Source organism: Zonotrichia albicollis, chromosome 8 (assembly GCF_047830755.1).
Source record: "Zonotrichia albicollis isolate bZonAlb1 chromosome 8, bZonAlb1.hap1, whole genome shotgun sequence".
Taxonomy (NCBI): Eukaryota; Metazoa; Chordata; class Aves; order Passeriformes; family Passerellidae; genus Zonotrichia; species Zonotrichia albicollis.
Window position 1 is genome coordinate 44,760,992 of NC_133826.1, and position 13,666 is coordinate 44,774,657.

The 13,666-nt window shown below is 55.6% G+C and overlaps 1 protein-coding gene across 1 annotated transcript in view; it reads right to left on the bottom strand.

Annotated features, from left to right (window-relative positions):
* Nucleotides 1-4,983: 4,983 nt before the first annotated feature.
* Nucleotides 4,984-13,666, bottom strand: part of LOC141729978 (serine/threonine-protein kinase pim-1-like) — a 71,998-nt gene continuing 63,315 nt past the window's right edge. Inside the window, exons 6-7 of the mRNA XM_074546636.1 lie at nucleotides 6,079-6,180; nucleotides 4,984-4,998 (exon numbers count right to left, since the gene is read on the bottom strand). Of these exons, the coding sequence (XP_074402737.1) occupies nucleotides 4,984-4,998; nucleotides 6,079-6,180 (117 nt within the window). The remainder of the gene's footprint in view (nucleotides 4,999-6,078; nucleotides 6,181-13,666) is intronic.

The window sequence follows — 13,666 nt, forward strand, 5'->3', positions numbered from 1 at the left end:
GCGGAGGGCTCTGCTCCCGTGGGCAGAGCACACTGACATTTCAGGGCCGCATGGGGGATTTGTGGCCAGCAGCTTCGGGCTGATCCCCTTGCTCCCTGCTCCCTCCTGGCCATGGCAACAGCCGGCTGGGATGGCCCTTGCAGGGGTCTCTCCTCGGCTTCCCGCAGATGCGGAATGTGATCATGGCTCTGTTCCTCTCTCTTGCAGCCCTGGAAGAAATGGCATATGACAGCAGTCCTGCCATCAGAAATCTGTCAGCTGAAGCTGGGTTCGTTCTGCGGGCTGTACAGAGGGCTCCCTACTCCACGTGGCGTAAGCTGCGAGATGAGTTCCGCAGCGCATGGAAGAAACGGCCTCGCCTGTGCCACAGAGCCTTGCTGTTCTGCTGGAACTCTGTGTAAAGTTGATTTGGAAGAGTCTTGTCTGCTGGGGCCACTTGAGCCAGCAGGGATTTTCTTTTTATTCAAGATTTTTGTGTTCATATTTTAATTTTTCTACTGTATGTAAATAAAAATATGTATAGTAGACAGACTTCCAGGATCTTTTCCTTGCGAGGATCGGTAGGGCTTAGGGGAGGAGGATGAAAACGGTGCTTGCACTCAGCCAGCTGCCCAGGCGTGCAGTGCTGCAGGGGAAATGGCCAGAAGCCCCTTGGCCTTTGGGGTTCTGCTGAAGCCTTTGTGCTGCCCACAGAGCGGCTGGGCAGGGGCCGGAGCTGCGGGGATCCCTCTCAGAGTGGTGCCTGGAGATGGCCACAAGCCCTGTGCCAGGCAGAAAGCGCCAGCCGTGTCCTCCTGCCCATGTGCTGCTGGCTGCCTTGCTGAGGGCTCCCAGGTGCCTCTGGATGGGGCTGCTCTGGAGCTGCTGTGGGGCTGTGGCGCTGCTGCCGGGCAGCTTGGCCGGGCTGGGGCAGCCCCTGAGGGGCTGGGGCGCTGGCAAGCCCTGAGCAATGGGCTGTCAGAGGCCACAAGCAGCCCCCTGGCAGCCGCCTTGATCCTGACAGAGTTGACTTGCAACACGCATCCTGGACACTCTGGAACTGACAGCATCAGTGTTGTTGGAAACTGAAATGCAGGGGCTTCTCAGATCTTTGGGCCTGTTAGCCAAGGCCTAGAGTTAAACACAGGATTTGAGCTGAGACCTTGGAAAGGGCTTCCAAACTTAGGCGCACAAGCGAGATTGCAGATTAATAATATAAAGCACAGGCATATTAAGCTAATTGGAGTAAAGTTTCACCTTCTAGAATTTAAGATGTAGAAAAAATAAAAGTTTTAAATATAAACACCACGGTGAAAATGCACTGCTTTGTGTTTCTATGTCACAAACTCATGATTAGCTAAGAAAGCTTACACTGCAGCATGAGTCCATAAAATGAAATATTGAAGGATTGGGTCAGAAACATACATATCCTTGTTGGCAATGTTTTATTGGCCAATAAATACTTAAAAGGTCTTTAAACTACAAGTCTTGTGACCTTCTGAGCCTTGTAGTGGAGATGTGAGCCAAACTCACCCTTCCTATCTATGTAGAAGATAAGAAAAAGAAATGTCATCATCTAAAACACTCAGAGGTCTGGTCTCTCGCTCGTTCCTAACCCCTTCAAATGCTCCTAAGTGTGATTTAGCTGGAAATAGATGACAAGGACTATTAATGCTGGCTCTTTGACTCCAAAGCAGCTGCTTTAGAAGTGTTCACATAACCCTGTGGAGTTAGGTGCCAGAAATGGATCATTTGAAGAAACTTTCCCAACTGACTTGAATAGAGGTTTGTTGTAAGGGTATTTGAGGGGAAACCCCCCCAGCAGAGGTCTGGGCTTTGGCCTAGCTTTGTCCCCTGCTGATTGTGAAGTGTGCCATCAGCTGCAGGTGTTTCTGGGCTAAAAATATATTTGAGTCATCTTGACTTGCTCTTTTTGATCTATAAATCTGGAACAACTTTTGGGGCAAATTTGGAGACCTCGTCTCTGTGTGAACGAGCTCGGATTTTCCCAATTACGGGGAATGGTTCCCCAGTTCCTTGGTTTAAAATGGGACTCCCCAGCAAGTGCAGATCTGCAAGATGATAAACAATTTAGGCAATTGGTGATGCATCTTTCTGAATCGTTCCCCTTTCTCTCTAATACTAGTGATTCAGGTGCATTACCTTGCTTCTTATTGCTTGTCACTAAAACCAAAAGCACATTTTTTATTGAATGTATCATCTTCCATTGTGGTTCCTTCATATTCATAATAAAAGAAGAACATTATTTCCACTGCTGTGTCCTTTAAACCACCTCTGTCAATTGGCAGAACACCAGGAGGCCCCTGAGGAGCCGGGTGCTGGGAAGCCCTGAGGAATTGGGTGTCAGAGGGCACAAGCAGCCCCCAGGCAGCCGCCCTGTCCCTGGCATGCGGCTGCTCTGGCGCTTGCCCAGAGCGTCTCCCAGGCCTGCGGCAGAAGCCCTCGAGGCTGGGCCTCAGCAGGAGGGTGGGGGCACCCCTGAGGTGCCCAGGCTGGGCTGGCTGGGCACAGGGAGGGCAAAGCTGCCCTGCTGGGGCATGGCGTGAGGGAGTGGGAAGGCCGAGAACCTGAGATTTTATCCCCAAATGTTCTGGCTTTGCCCTAACATTTACCTCAGGTTTTGTCACAAAACGATCTCTATGTGCCCTCTAGAAATTACTCAGATTTTGCCTCAAAAGTATTTTATTCTCCTGGAGATCACCTCAGATCTTCCTGCTCAAATATCCACTACATGTACTCGACATATCACCTCGGATTTCATTACTCACACAGTCCAGTGATTACCTCAACTTGAAGGCCCAAACGTTCATTCTGTGCCCTACAGGTAACACCAGGAAATTCCAGCATTCCTGTACTAGGAGGTTCTGTCCCTCTAAGCTACTGCAGCTTCAGCCCTGGCAAAGTGAAATACTCCCTGGTGCTGAGCCAACGCTGCCCCACGCTCCTCAGTGTGTCTGAGCCCAGGGCAGCCCCGGGGCAGCTCCCCCAGGGCTTCTGGAAGGCCACCTGGCGCCCGGCCCCGCGGGGCGGCCCCAGCGGGTTCGAGTTGCCGCCCGCAGCTGAGGGGAGCGGGCGGCGGCGGCGCAGCGGGGACCGGCCCGGCCCTGCCGTGTCCCTCAGGGCGAGCCCACGGCCCCTCAGCGGCCCTGGCGTCCCTTCAGCCAGTGGCATGTGCACTCAGCCACACACGGCGTGCCCGTGTCGCCCTCAAGTGACGCTCCCGTTCCCTCAGTAACGCTGCCGTACCCTGAGGGACACGACTGACAACCGCCTCCCCTCAGGGACTCTCGCTGGCCTCAGTGGCATGCAGGGCATCTGCACGCCATTCAGAGATGGCATGATGGCACCTCAGCCACACACAGGACATCTGCCTTCCCTTCAGTGACACAGAAGGCACCTGAAACCTGCTGGGGAAGCCTCAAGTCTGCTCATTGGTCCCCTGTGCCCTCAGCATTGGGACACCCAACTTTCCCTCAGTGACCCTCACGTCCCATCGGCAAATCAAGAGGCATCAGCCACTCTGTAGGTGACTCAGAGCGAGTGACTTGGCTCACGGTTGCCAGGGGCCAGCCGCAGGCAGAAATCTATCAGAGCTGGGGAAAAGGCTCTGGCCCTGCTTACAGGGTGGGCTGACGGCCGGGAGAGCTCCATTTCCCCCTTGTGAAGTTGGAGACAGGGCCTTTCACCCTCCTTATAGGGCTGCCCCTCTCTGCAGGCAGCCAAAGCAGCACGACAGCAACAGGCCGAAGACAGCAAAGCAAAGAGCCCGCCCAGCACACAGGGAGGTGGCCCAGTGGAAAGGGCAGCATGGTACCCTGAAGGTGCCAGCCACACTCTCATGTGTCCCTGCCCTGGGAATGCCAGGAATGCCCTTTGTCTAGAGGGCCTTTCTGTGGCCCATCTGGGCTCAAAGCTGCTGCTCTTCTGGCCCAATGGGGCCTAAAGCCACAAAGCTTGGCCTCCCCCACAGTGACAGGAGTAAGACAAGGCAAGCAGGCAGTGATGCTCAATGCCTAAGGCTGAGGGGCCGGGGTCTCCAGTCTGGAGCACAGGGAGGGCACACGCCCAGCCCCACAACTCCTGGCCTCACAGCCCTGATAGGCTGGGACCAGGGTTCCACATCTGATTCCAGGGGATCCCTCCAACCACCCAGTGAGGAAGCACCAGAGCAGCCTGCTGTCAGGATCAAGGGGGCTGCCAGGGGGCTGCCTATGGCGTCTGACAGCCCATTGCTCAGGGCATGCCAGCGCCCCAACCCCTCAGGGGCTACCCCAGCCCGGCCAAGCTGCCCGGCAGCAGTGCCACAGCCCCACAGCAGCTCCTGAGCAGCCCCACAGCAGCTCCAGAGCAGCCCCGTCCAGAGGCACCTGGGAGCGCTCAGCAAGGCAGCCAGCAGCACACGGGCAGGAGGACAGGGCTGGTGCTTCCCGCCTGGCACAGGGCTTGTGGCCATCTCCAGGCACTGCTCTGGCAGCGATCCCCGCAGTTCCAGCCCCTGCCCAGCTGCTCTGTGGGCAGCACAAAGGCTTCAGCAGAACCACCAAAGGCCAAGGGGCTTCTGGCCATTTTCCCTGCAGCACTGCACGACTGGGCAGCTGGCTAAATACAAGCACCCTTTTCCCTTCTTCCCCCATGCCCTACGGACCCTGGGCAGCAAAGAAATCACCTTAGAGCCTGTATATTAAAAGACATTCTATATTTACAAACGATAAAAAACGGAAAGGAAGAAAAGAAACATTATGAAGATAATAAAAATCCCCGCTGGCTCACGTTACCCCAGCAAAGAGGGCCTCCTGGATCAGGTCTCTACAGAGCTCCAGCAGTGCAGCCACCCAAGCCCTGACAGACGAGGTCGAGTGATCCATGCATTGCGCAGCTGATCGTGCAGCCTCTGGAAGATGGAATATCGGCCATGCTGTGTTGCTCGGAGGACATGCAGTGTTTGAAATGCCAGCTCTGACAAGGGACTGCTCATGTCTTTCGTCAGGCGTTCAAGGGCTGCAAGAGAGAGGAAGAGAGCCAAGGTCAGATCCCGGAGCTGCGGGAAGCCGAGGAGAGACCCCTGCAAGGGCCATCCCAGCCGGCTCTTGCCATGGCCAGGAGGGAGCAGGGAGCAAGGGGATCAGCCCGAAGCTGCTGGCCACAAATCCCCCATGTGGCCCTGAAATGTCAGTGTGCTCTGCCCACGGGAGCAGAGCCCTCCGCAGCTGGGGCAGGGCTTGCATATCTCCCCCTGGCAGTCCCTGCTGTCAGCCTGCTGCCCTCACTCACCAGTGCAGATCAGCTGCAGCTCGTGCTGCTGCCCCCTCAGGTGCCGGCCGGCCATGCCTGTGAACACAGAGCCTGTCACGGCGCCTGCTGCACAGCTCCCTGCCAGCGGCGCTGCCGGCGCTGTGGCCACACGGGCTGCTGGCCCGGCAGGGCTCAGCCCGGCCCTTGCCGCACGCTGCCGCCCCAGGGCACGGCTGCCAGAGGGCGGCAGCAGCAACGCCCAGGCCGGGCGGGGCTCCACGGCGCCGGGCCCGGCTGGCGCTGCCGGGGCAGCAGGCGGGGCTGGGGCCGAGCTGTGGCGGGCCGGGCTGGGGAGGGATCCCGGGCTGGGGGCTCACCCATGAACCTGATGGCCACCTCTCGCAGGGGCTCCTGTGGGCTGCGCAGGTAGCGCCGGGCCCAGCGCAGGTGCTGGGCCGCTCTACTCCTGTCGTGTGCCAGCTGCAGAGAGAAGCAGGAGGGAAAGGTTGGCGCGGGCTCAGCCCCTGGGCTGGACGCTGCCTGCGCCCAGCCCTGGCCTCCCCTGGCCGCACAGCCCTGAGGCGCAGCCAGCAGCCGCTGGCCAAGGGCTCCCGAGGGCAGGGGCAGAGGGCCGGCTGCTGCCCGGGGAGCCGCGGTGCTGGCACGCACCCCCGCCAGGCTGGCGCTCCATGGGCACCTGCCTCGGGCCCACGGGAGTCTGGAGAAGAGCCTGCACGGCCTCTGGCTGCAGCAACCGGAAGTGGTACAGCTGTCGGGCCCGCACACTGAGTGCCGCCCTCAGAGGCCTTCTCCAGGCTGAGCCTGGGGATTCCCGGCCCTCCTTACCAGGCTGTCTACGAACATGCACAGCTTCTTATGCTTCACCATTTTGACAAGGCCCCTCCTCTTCAGGAATTTGGCCGCGCAAAGCAGCATTTCCGCAGAAGCCTGGCAAACAGCAAACATGTGCAGATGTCCGCACAACCCAGGGTAAAAGACCTGAGAACCAGTGTCATAACCTGGAGCAGGCTGCAGCCTGCAAGGTACCAGCACAGGAGGCAGCCCAGGACCCTCCCAGGGGGACTGCAGCTGGCCACAGATCCTCACCTCAGCAATCATCTGATTCTCATCATAGCAGTGGAAGTAGAGTGGGACCAGGCTCTGGCTCACGTGGGACTTCAGGGCCTTTCTTCCATCTTCTGTTAATAAGTCCAGCATCTCTTGGAAGACACACATGGAGCTCAGCTGCACCTGGATATCATCCTGTATGAGAAGAAGGGCAAATAACCTCAGCATCAGCTGCTTCACGCCCCCCAGGGCACGGGCCTGCATCTCCACAGGGCACCAAGTGTCCGGGCAGCAGCCAGTGGCCGTGGCTGTGGGCACAGAGCCTTACATGGTCAAAGAGTGGCAGGAGCTCCTCAGCCAGCTCCAGGGCAATGGGGGTGGGTATTGGGGCACCATTATCCAGCAGCAAATATCTCAGTAGAAGAATGGTCATTCTGATCATGTCGCTTTCATTTTCCTCTAGGAGCTCCACAAGACTTTCAGTCAGGCTCCGCATTTTTTCAGCCTGTGTGGAACACAAGTTTGTGAAAAGCCACCCTGCTGCCACGGGGCCCAGAGGCCTAAGGCCTGTCCTGAAGCACTGGGGCAGCTGGAGCGGGAGGCAGGAGAGCTGGGAGCAGCTGCCCCAGCGCCCGAAGCCCAGGCAAGGCCAAGCGACTGCGTTGCCCAGCCCCACGCTGCTGCCTGCACGGCTTCAGCCACTGCCCCCTTCTCACCATGGAGGGATTCTTGCCCAGCACTACGAGGCCTCTGAGTGCCAAGCGACGCCTCTCCCTGTCCTCGCTCTGCAGGTTCTGTGCCATGATCTTCAGAACAGTGTCACTGCGTTCCCTCAAGTCCAGGCATTCGAGGACCTGAAAGGCACAGGGCAGTGGCAGGGAGCCGGCCGGCAGAAGCCCCGAAGCTCACAGGGCTGAGCCCAGGCAGCAGCACAGGGCACGGGCACCATCCTGGCAGCTGTGGCTGCGAGAGGGCAGAGAGCTGGGAGGCAGCTCAGCCAGGCAGCGCTGGCCTTGAGGCTCACCTCCACAAGGAATGCCAGGGCAGGCAGATCCCAGCATGGCTCCCGTGTTCTGAGCAGCCGGAGCAGGTAGCGAAAGATCCGGGAACAGGAGGGTATGGAGACGCAGGACATCTCCCTGGCAGGAGAAAAAGTCAGCAAGACTGTGAGCCAGGAGAATAAAACCTGTCCCAGGAGTGACTCACACAGGTCAGGTCTTTCTCCAGCAGCCTGCAAGCGCACTTGGGCTAATTCAGAGGCCGCTCTTTTGGCCACCCTCCTCTCCCAGATTTTTCCAGTTTCCTTGGCCATCCCTCAGTGACAAGGCCCTCTGGCCCATGACCGCGGGCACTGTGTGAGTCACTCTGGGCACAGAGCAAAAATGTCAGAGGCAGTGGGGAGAAGGGGGTCTCACCTGGCCAACAAACCCACAGCAAAGTGGCGGGTGTCAACAGAGAGCAGCGTGTCCCAGCCACACCTGCGATCCATTGCCACCACCACATCGTTGTACTGCTTTCGGCAGAGCAGGGACTTCAGGGTCTGCACTGCAAACCTGTGAGCACAGCAAAGCCCAGGTCACACTGGCACCACTGGCTCCTTCCCCGGCCATGTGGCAGGGACAGGAGGAGTGGGATGGAGCACCTGTTGGGGCTGGTGGCAAGGCCGTGCTCTTCCTGGCATCGCTTCCAGAGTGTATTGACCTCCTCTGGCATCTCTTCTGTGCTTAGAAACACTTGGAATAGCAGATGCACAAACAGGCGGGGGAAATACACCTTTAACATGCATGGGACAGGGAGCTCCTGGAGGATCTTCCACATCACCACGGTTGCCTGCAAAGGACAAAGGCCCTGAGACAGCGCTCAGTGCCGAGGTGTTTGTGTGGCAGGGCCCGAGCGTGGCAGGGAGAGGCGCGGAGAGAGGCTGGGGGACCACAGGGCCTGGTGGGCCTGAAGCTGCCCCTGGGCCAGGTTTCAGGGCAGCGCCTGAGGCAGGGAGATGCAGTGGGGGAAGGAGGATGGAGAGCTGCTGGAGAGGTGGCCTTGGGGCCAGCAAAGGCCAGTGTCAGAAACTCACAGCCAGGGCAAAGACACCCGTTTCATCCCTATCGGAGGTGCACGTGCTGTGCTCTGGCCAGCTCTCCAGCACATCCAGGAGGATCAGCAGTGCCAGCTCCGCAGTCCTGGCTGAGCCCATGATGGTCTTCCACATGGTCATGGCAGCTCTGTGGGGTCAGAGCAATGTCTCAGGGGCGTCTCAGACACAGCCGCAGGGGGAGCTGAGCTGGCTGCCAGTTCTGCCTCTGCCCACTGGCCCTGGCCAGCAGCAGCCAGGCAGCCCAGCCCTGTGGGGACAGAGCCCTGAGGGGCAGGGAGGGAGCATGGCAGCAAGCTCAGGGGCTGACGTGCCAGGGCTGGGAAAGGCAGCACCCAGAGAGCCCTGGAAGTCTCTGCTGGTCACACCTGGGCCAGGATGTATACAGGGCGATGGGCTGGGGAGGCCTGAGCCCTGTGGGCAGGTGGGCCCCATACCTGTCACAGGACGGGGCCACATGCAGGAGCGTCATCACTGCGTCATGTGGCTGTGCTTCAGCGAGATCCAGCAGGGCATTGTCCAGCCTGTGCTCGTCACAATCATTGGCCATGATCCACTGGTGGATGAACCTCACCATGGCGGGCACCTGGAGAAGGCACCAGGAGACTTGGAAAGCTGCCAGAGGGAGCAATTTTCACAGCTTCCCCAGAGAAGTGCTTCCCTTCCCAGCGCACTGCCATGTGGCCCCAAATGCTCACAGCAACCAGCATGCGTGGCCTGGGAGGCCAAGCAATTCCTGGGGGGATCAAACCTTGGCCACAGGCTGCTTACTTGGTTTCGAAAGTAAAAATTTTCCTCTACAATCATAGATAGGAGGCCAGCGCTGGACTTGGTTTGTAAGGTGGGTGAGTATGGTCTGAGCCCAGTTTCCCTGGCGATGGTCTCTTCCTCCTGAATTCTCTTCATGAATTTGCAGACAAGCTGGAGGAGAAGGGCAGGAAGCCGGGCAGGTTGCATGGAGTGCTGCACTCACAGTGCTGGGCTGAGCAGGGACAGCAGGCCCAGCCCAGGTCAGGGTGGCTGCAGGTACCTGCACTGTACTGTGGAAGCGGCGATGGCTGGATTCCTGCTCTTGTGTGCGCTCCAGGGCTGCATCTGGCAAAGAGTGAGCGCAGCCAGAGCTGACGGGCTGCAGGAGAGGCCGGAGAAAACAGCCCAGCCCTGCGCTGCCCAGGCAGGGAGATCCCCGTGATGGCCCAGGGGATTCAGCAGGGCCACTGCGGGGTGTCTGCCCGGCCCCTCTTCTGTCCTGTCCTTGGGTATGTCCCCAGGGGATGGCACGGCATGGCATGGCATGGCATGGCATGGCACGGCACGGCACGGCATGGCATGGCATGGCATGGCATGGCATGGCATGGCATGGCATGGCATGGCATGGCATGACATGGCATGGCATGGGGTCAAGCCGGCTGCAGGCACCATTCCTGATGCCCAGCTCTGCCACTCACCCTCCTGTGGTAGCTGAAATGGCACCACCTCCTCGGTCTCCAGTGCTGGAGCAGCTCCAGGGCCTTCTTCCTCCTCCTCTTCCACCCAGGCCAGCTTGGGCACTCTCGGTGGTCTCTGCTCCATATCTCTGACTGGATTGATGGCAACTTGCAGGAGAGATGCCTTGCAAAACCTCCAGGTCACCGAGCCGTGCAGTTGTACCTGGAAGGCACCTTCAAGAGGGAAGCCTCAAGAAGGCTGCAGGACAGCAAATCCTGCACTTGCTCTCAAGGGCTCCTGCCACAAGGACAGGAGACTCCTGTCAAGGACTGTGGTTTGGCCTTGATGGGTCCTGCAGAAGGAAAACCTCGGGGAGATCACAGGGCAGCACGTCCTGTGGTCTGGCCTCAAGCTCAGCTGCAGGAACAATGCCTCGGAAAAGCTCCGGGTGGGACACGAACGAGCGCGCTGTGCGGGGGCTCCTCACGGCACTGCTCTGTCCCGTCCTGTCCCGTCACGTGCTCCAAGCACTGTGGCCTGCTCCTGTCACCGCCAGCTTCTTTGTCACCACGTGTCACAAAGGGCCCTTGGACACCCGCTCCATGTCACAGTGACCGTGCTGCAGCGTGTCACAAAGGGCCCTTGCACACACTGCCGCCTGCCCTGGGGCCGCCCCCAGCCCAGCCAAAGTGGCCCAGGCTGGAAGAAACGCCTGGCCCCAGGTGTCTAAGGCAGCCCCACAGGATCTTTAGGAAGGGCTCAGAGCATCAGCAAACGCTGCCATGCTCAGTGGGCTCAGGGCAGCAGAAGGAGCCCCCAGGGCTGCCGACGCAGCCGTTCTGGGAAGGGCACGGGGCCTTGCAGGGAAGCTGGCACGGCCTCCTTGGGACACGTCCCGGCCTGTGGCCATCCTAAACTCGTGGGTGTGACTCGCACAAGGAACGTGTCGGCCCGGTCACCAATGCTGCTCTGAGCCCTGGGGCCCGGGCAGCGCTGCCATCAGCAGCTGTGGCACAGTCCCTGCCCAAGCAGAGCTGCCACCCCCCGAGCCCTGGCAGCGCTGCTGCCCGTCTCCTGCCCCAGAGACCTGTGCCCCCGGGGGGCTTCTGTGCCACGTGCATTGGGGGCTGTGCTTCTTCCTGCAGGGGCTGATGGCCGGAGCAACTGGAGCAACTGCTGGCAATGTTAGCATTGAAAACACTTAATCACGTAGGGATTATATGCGGTGCTTTTTATCAAAGAGCTCTGGGAATCGGGGTATATTGAACCCAAATCTGATTCCAACCAGACATCCGAAAGGATCATGTTTTATACTCTGTCTTTATATAACTTTCATGTTAATTAATAAACTTATATTGTTCTATTGTATATATGAATTTAGCCTTTCTCTGAATTTCCAGCATAGTTTCTCAATATTCTTCTTATGGTTATATAATAATTACATTTAATTACTAAATCATCATCACATTTAACAATTATATATTTCATCATGCTGCTTACACAGGTGCAGTTGATCTGGGAAAGCACAAAGCCTAAAATTTTAGATTCTATCTTTAACTTTTTCCAGGGCTCCACTATCATTCTCCTCCCTTTGAAAGCATTTTCACTTCACTCTAGGTGTAAATGTTTTCACTTGATACAGTCCTTTATTCCTCAGTTCGTACTTGGTACTTCAAATCCAGGGTTGATGTAAACGTTGTCGTGGATGCTGTTACGAACTGGAGAACCAGAAGATGGTGGGCGTGGACCTCGTGTTAGTGCCTTTTTTATCCTCCGGTTCCAGGACATTTTCTTCTGTATCCCTCCCTTTAAGATGCTGTCAACTAACCAAATTGCTAAGAATACAATTAGTAAGATTTTCACACTCTCAATGATAGATTTTAATCCATGAACTCACATTCCACCCTAATCCTTTAAAGATTTCTCCTAACCAGCTTGTAGCCAAATCCTTTTGCTCTTCTTGTGCTTCATGCTCTATTTGTTTTAACTGATTGATATCATATTCTACATCTGCAGTTACATTTGGGATATGAACGCAGCAATGATCACTTGTCCCTTGAATAATACACATACTCCATGCTCTTTCAGGAGTAACATATCTAGCGCTAATCGATTTTGTGAAGTCATTTTTGTGGTGGCTTGTAATTGTATATTTAATTCTTTAAATCCTTCCCGGGTGACTGTTGCCAGTCTACCTACCTGACCTGTAAGTTTGTATAGCATCTCTCTACTCTGATAGTTTGCTATAGGACCAAGCAATGACTCTAGGGCCCATCCAAATTTCACTCCACTAGAGGGTTCTTGCCAAGTGTCATCTGGATTTTCATTGTCTAGAACTTCTCGTCTTGCTCTTATCTGCAGAAGTTCGTGTTTTCCATTAAATGGGGACTTTTTCCAAATTGGACATAAGGTTGGGAGGCCTAAAGTAATCTCCTTTACTTTCCCGTCTACAGGCAGATATGTTGTCCAGGTACCATCACTTGCTGCCCATACAAATTGTCCTGGACGTCAGACTGTAACCCTGGTACACCCTATAATTACTCTGTAATTCACTCTGCCTTGTTTATGTTTGATCCCTCTGCAAGCACAACCAATTTGTAGGGCTATTGCCAGGGGTGGCATCTGTTTTATCTCTACATCATCTGAAGTGCAGTCGTAAGTTTTATTACATGCCCACCAACTTACTTTGTCTGCCCTCGTTCTGCTACTAGTGTCAGTGTTTGTTATTGCTGGATCTGTTTCATTCTCAGGGCCTTCCCACTTAATACACGAAGGGGTGTTTGCCATATATTGGAATCTTTGAAGAATACTCACAGACCACGCACTGTCCCAAGGCTCTATCTGATCTTTCCTATCCTTGGCCTCACATTTCCATACCAGAGTGGTTTCTGTATCTTGCCTCGATTCGGGTACCTGTTTACATGTAATTGTTTTGTTCTTTTGTATTTCAGGTAGTTTTGATGTTATGATTCCCCAATTTACTGGGTCTCCTGCTGCCTTTGGTATTGGCAGACAGGCAGTTATTCGACTGGTGTTTTGCATTTTGGCAAAATCTTTGACTAATCCAATCATTACATTCTCAGCCCAAACTGCATTAGAAACCTTTATCACCTGTGTTTCTGTTTGTACCTCTCTCTTCATTCTAGAATGAGGAGTGGTTAGTTGATCATTTTGCATTCCACAACCCAAAGATATTAATAACCATAATGTTAGCACAATTACTGATAGCATTCTGAAAGCAATTAAACACATCTTATCTGCAGCCTTTGTTCATTCCAGAGTTTATACAGTCTGTGATCCAGGATGGACTTTCTTCATTCGGGTATAGTGAATCCAGGGGTCCACGCTGGCTACTTTGACTGCTGTAAAGGTGGTCAGTAGTACCTGATGGGGTCCACTCCACTTTTCTTTCAGCGGTTCCTCGTTCCAGTTCTTGATGTACACCTCGTCTCCTGGATGTATGTTATGAACTGGGTTCTCGAGAGTCAGTGGTCTATTCCACACGAGGATACTCCGGAGCCGAGCTAAAGTTTTCCCAAGAGACAGAACATAATTATACACTTCCTGCTTTCCTGTGATGTGTACATTAGGGTTAGGCTCAGGAGATTCATATGGTTTCCCATACAATATCTCATAAGGACTGACTGTCATCCCACTCAGAGGCTTTATCCGAATCCTCCACAGTGCTATTGGCAAAGCCTGGGGCCACTGCAATTTGGCTTCTTGGCATATTTTACTGATTTGTCTTTTTAGTGTCTGATTCATCCTCTCTACCTGTCCACTTGACTGGGGTCTCCACGTGTGTGTGGAGGTCCCAATTTATCCCCAGCAATCTACTTACCTCTC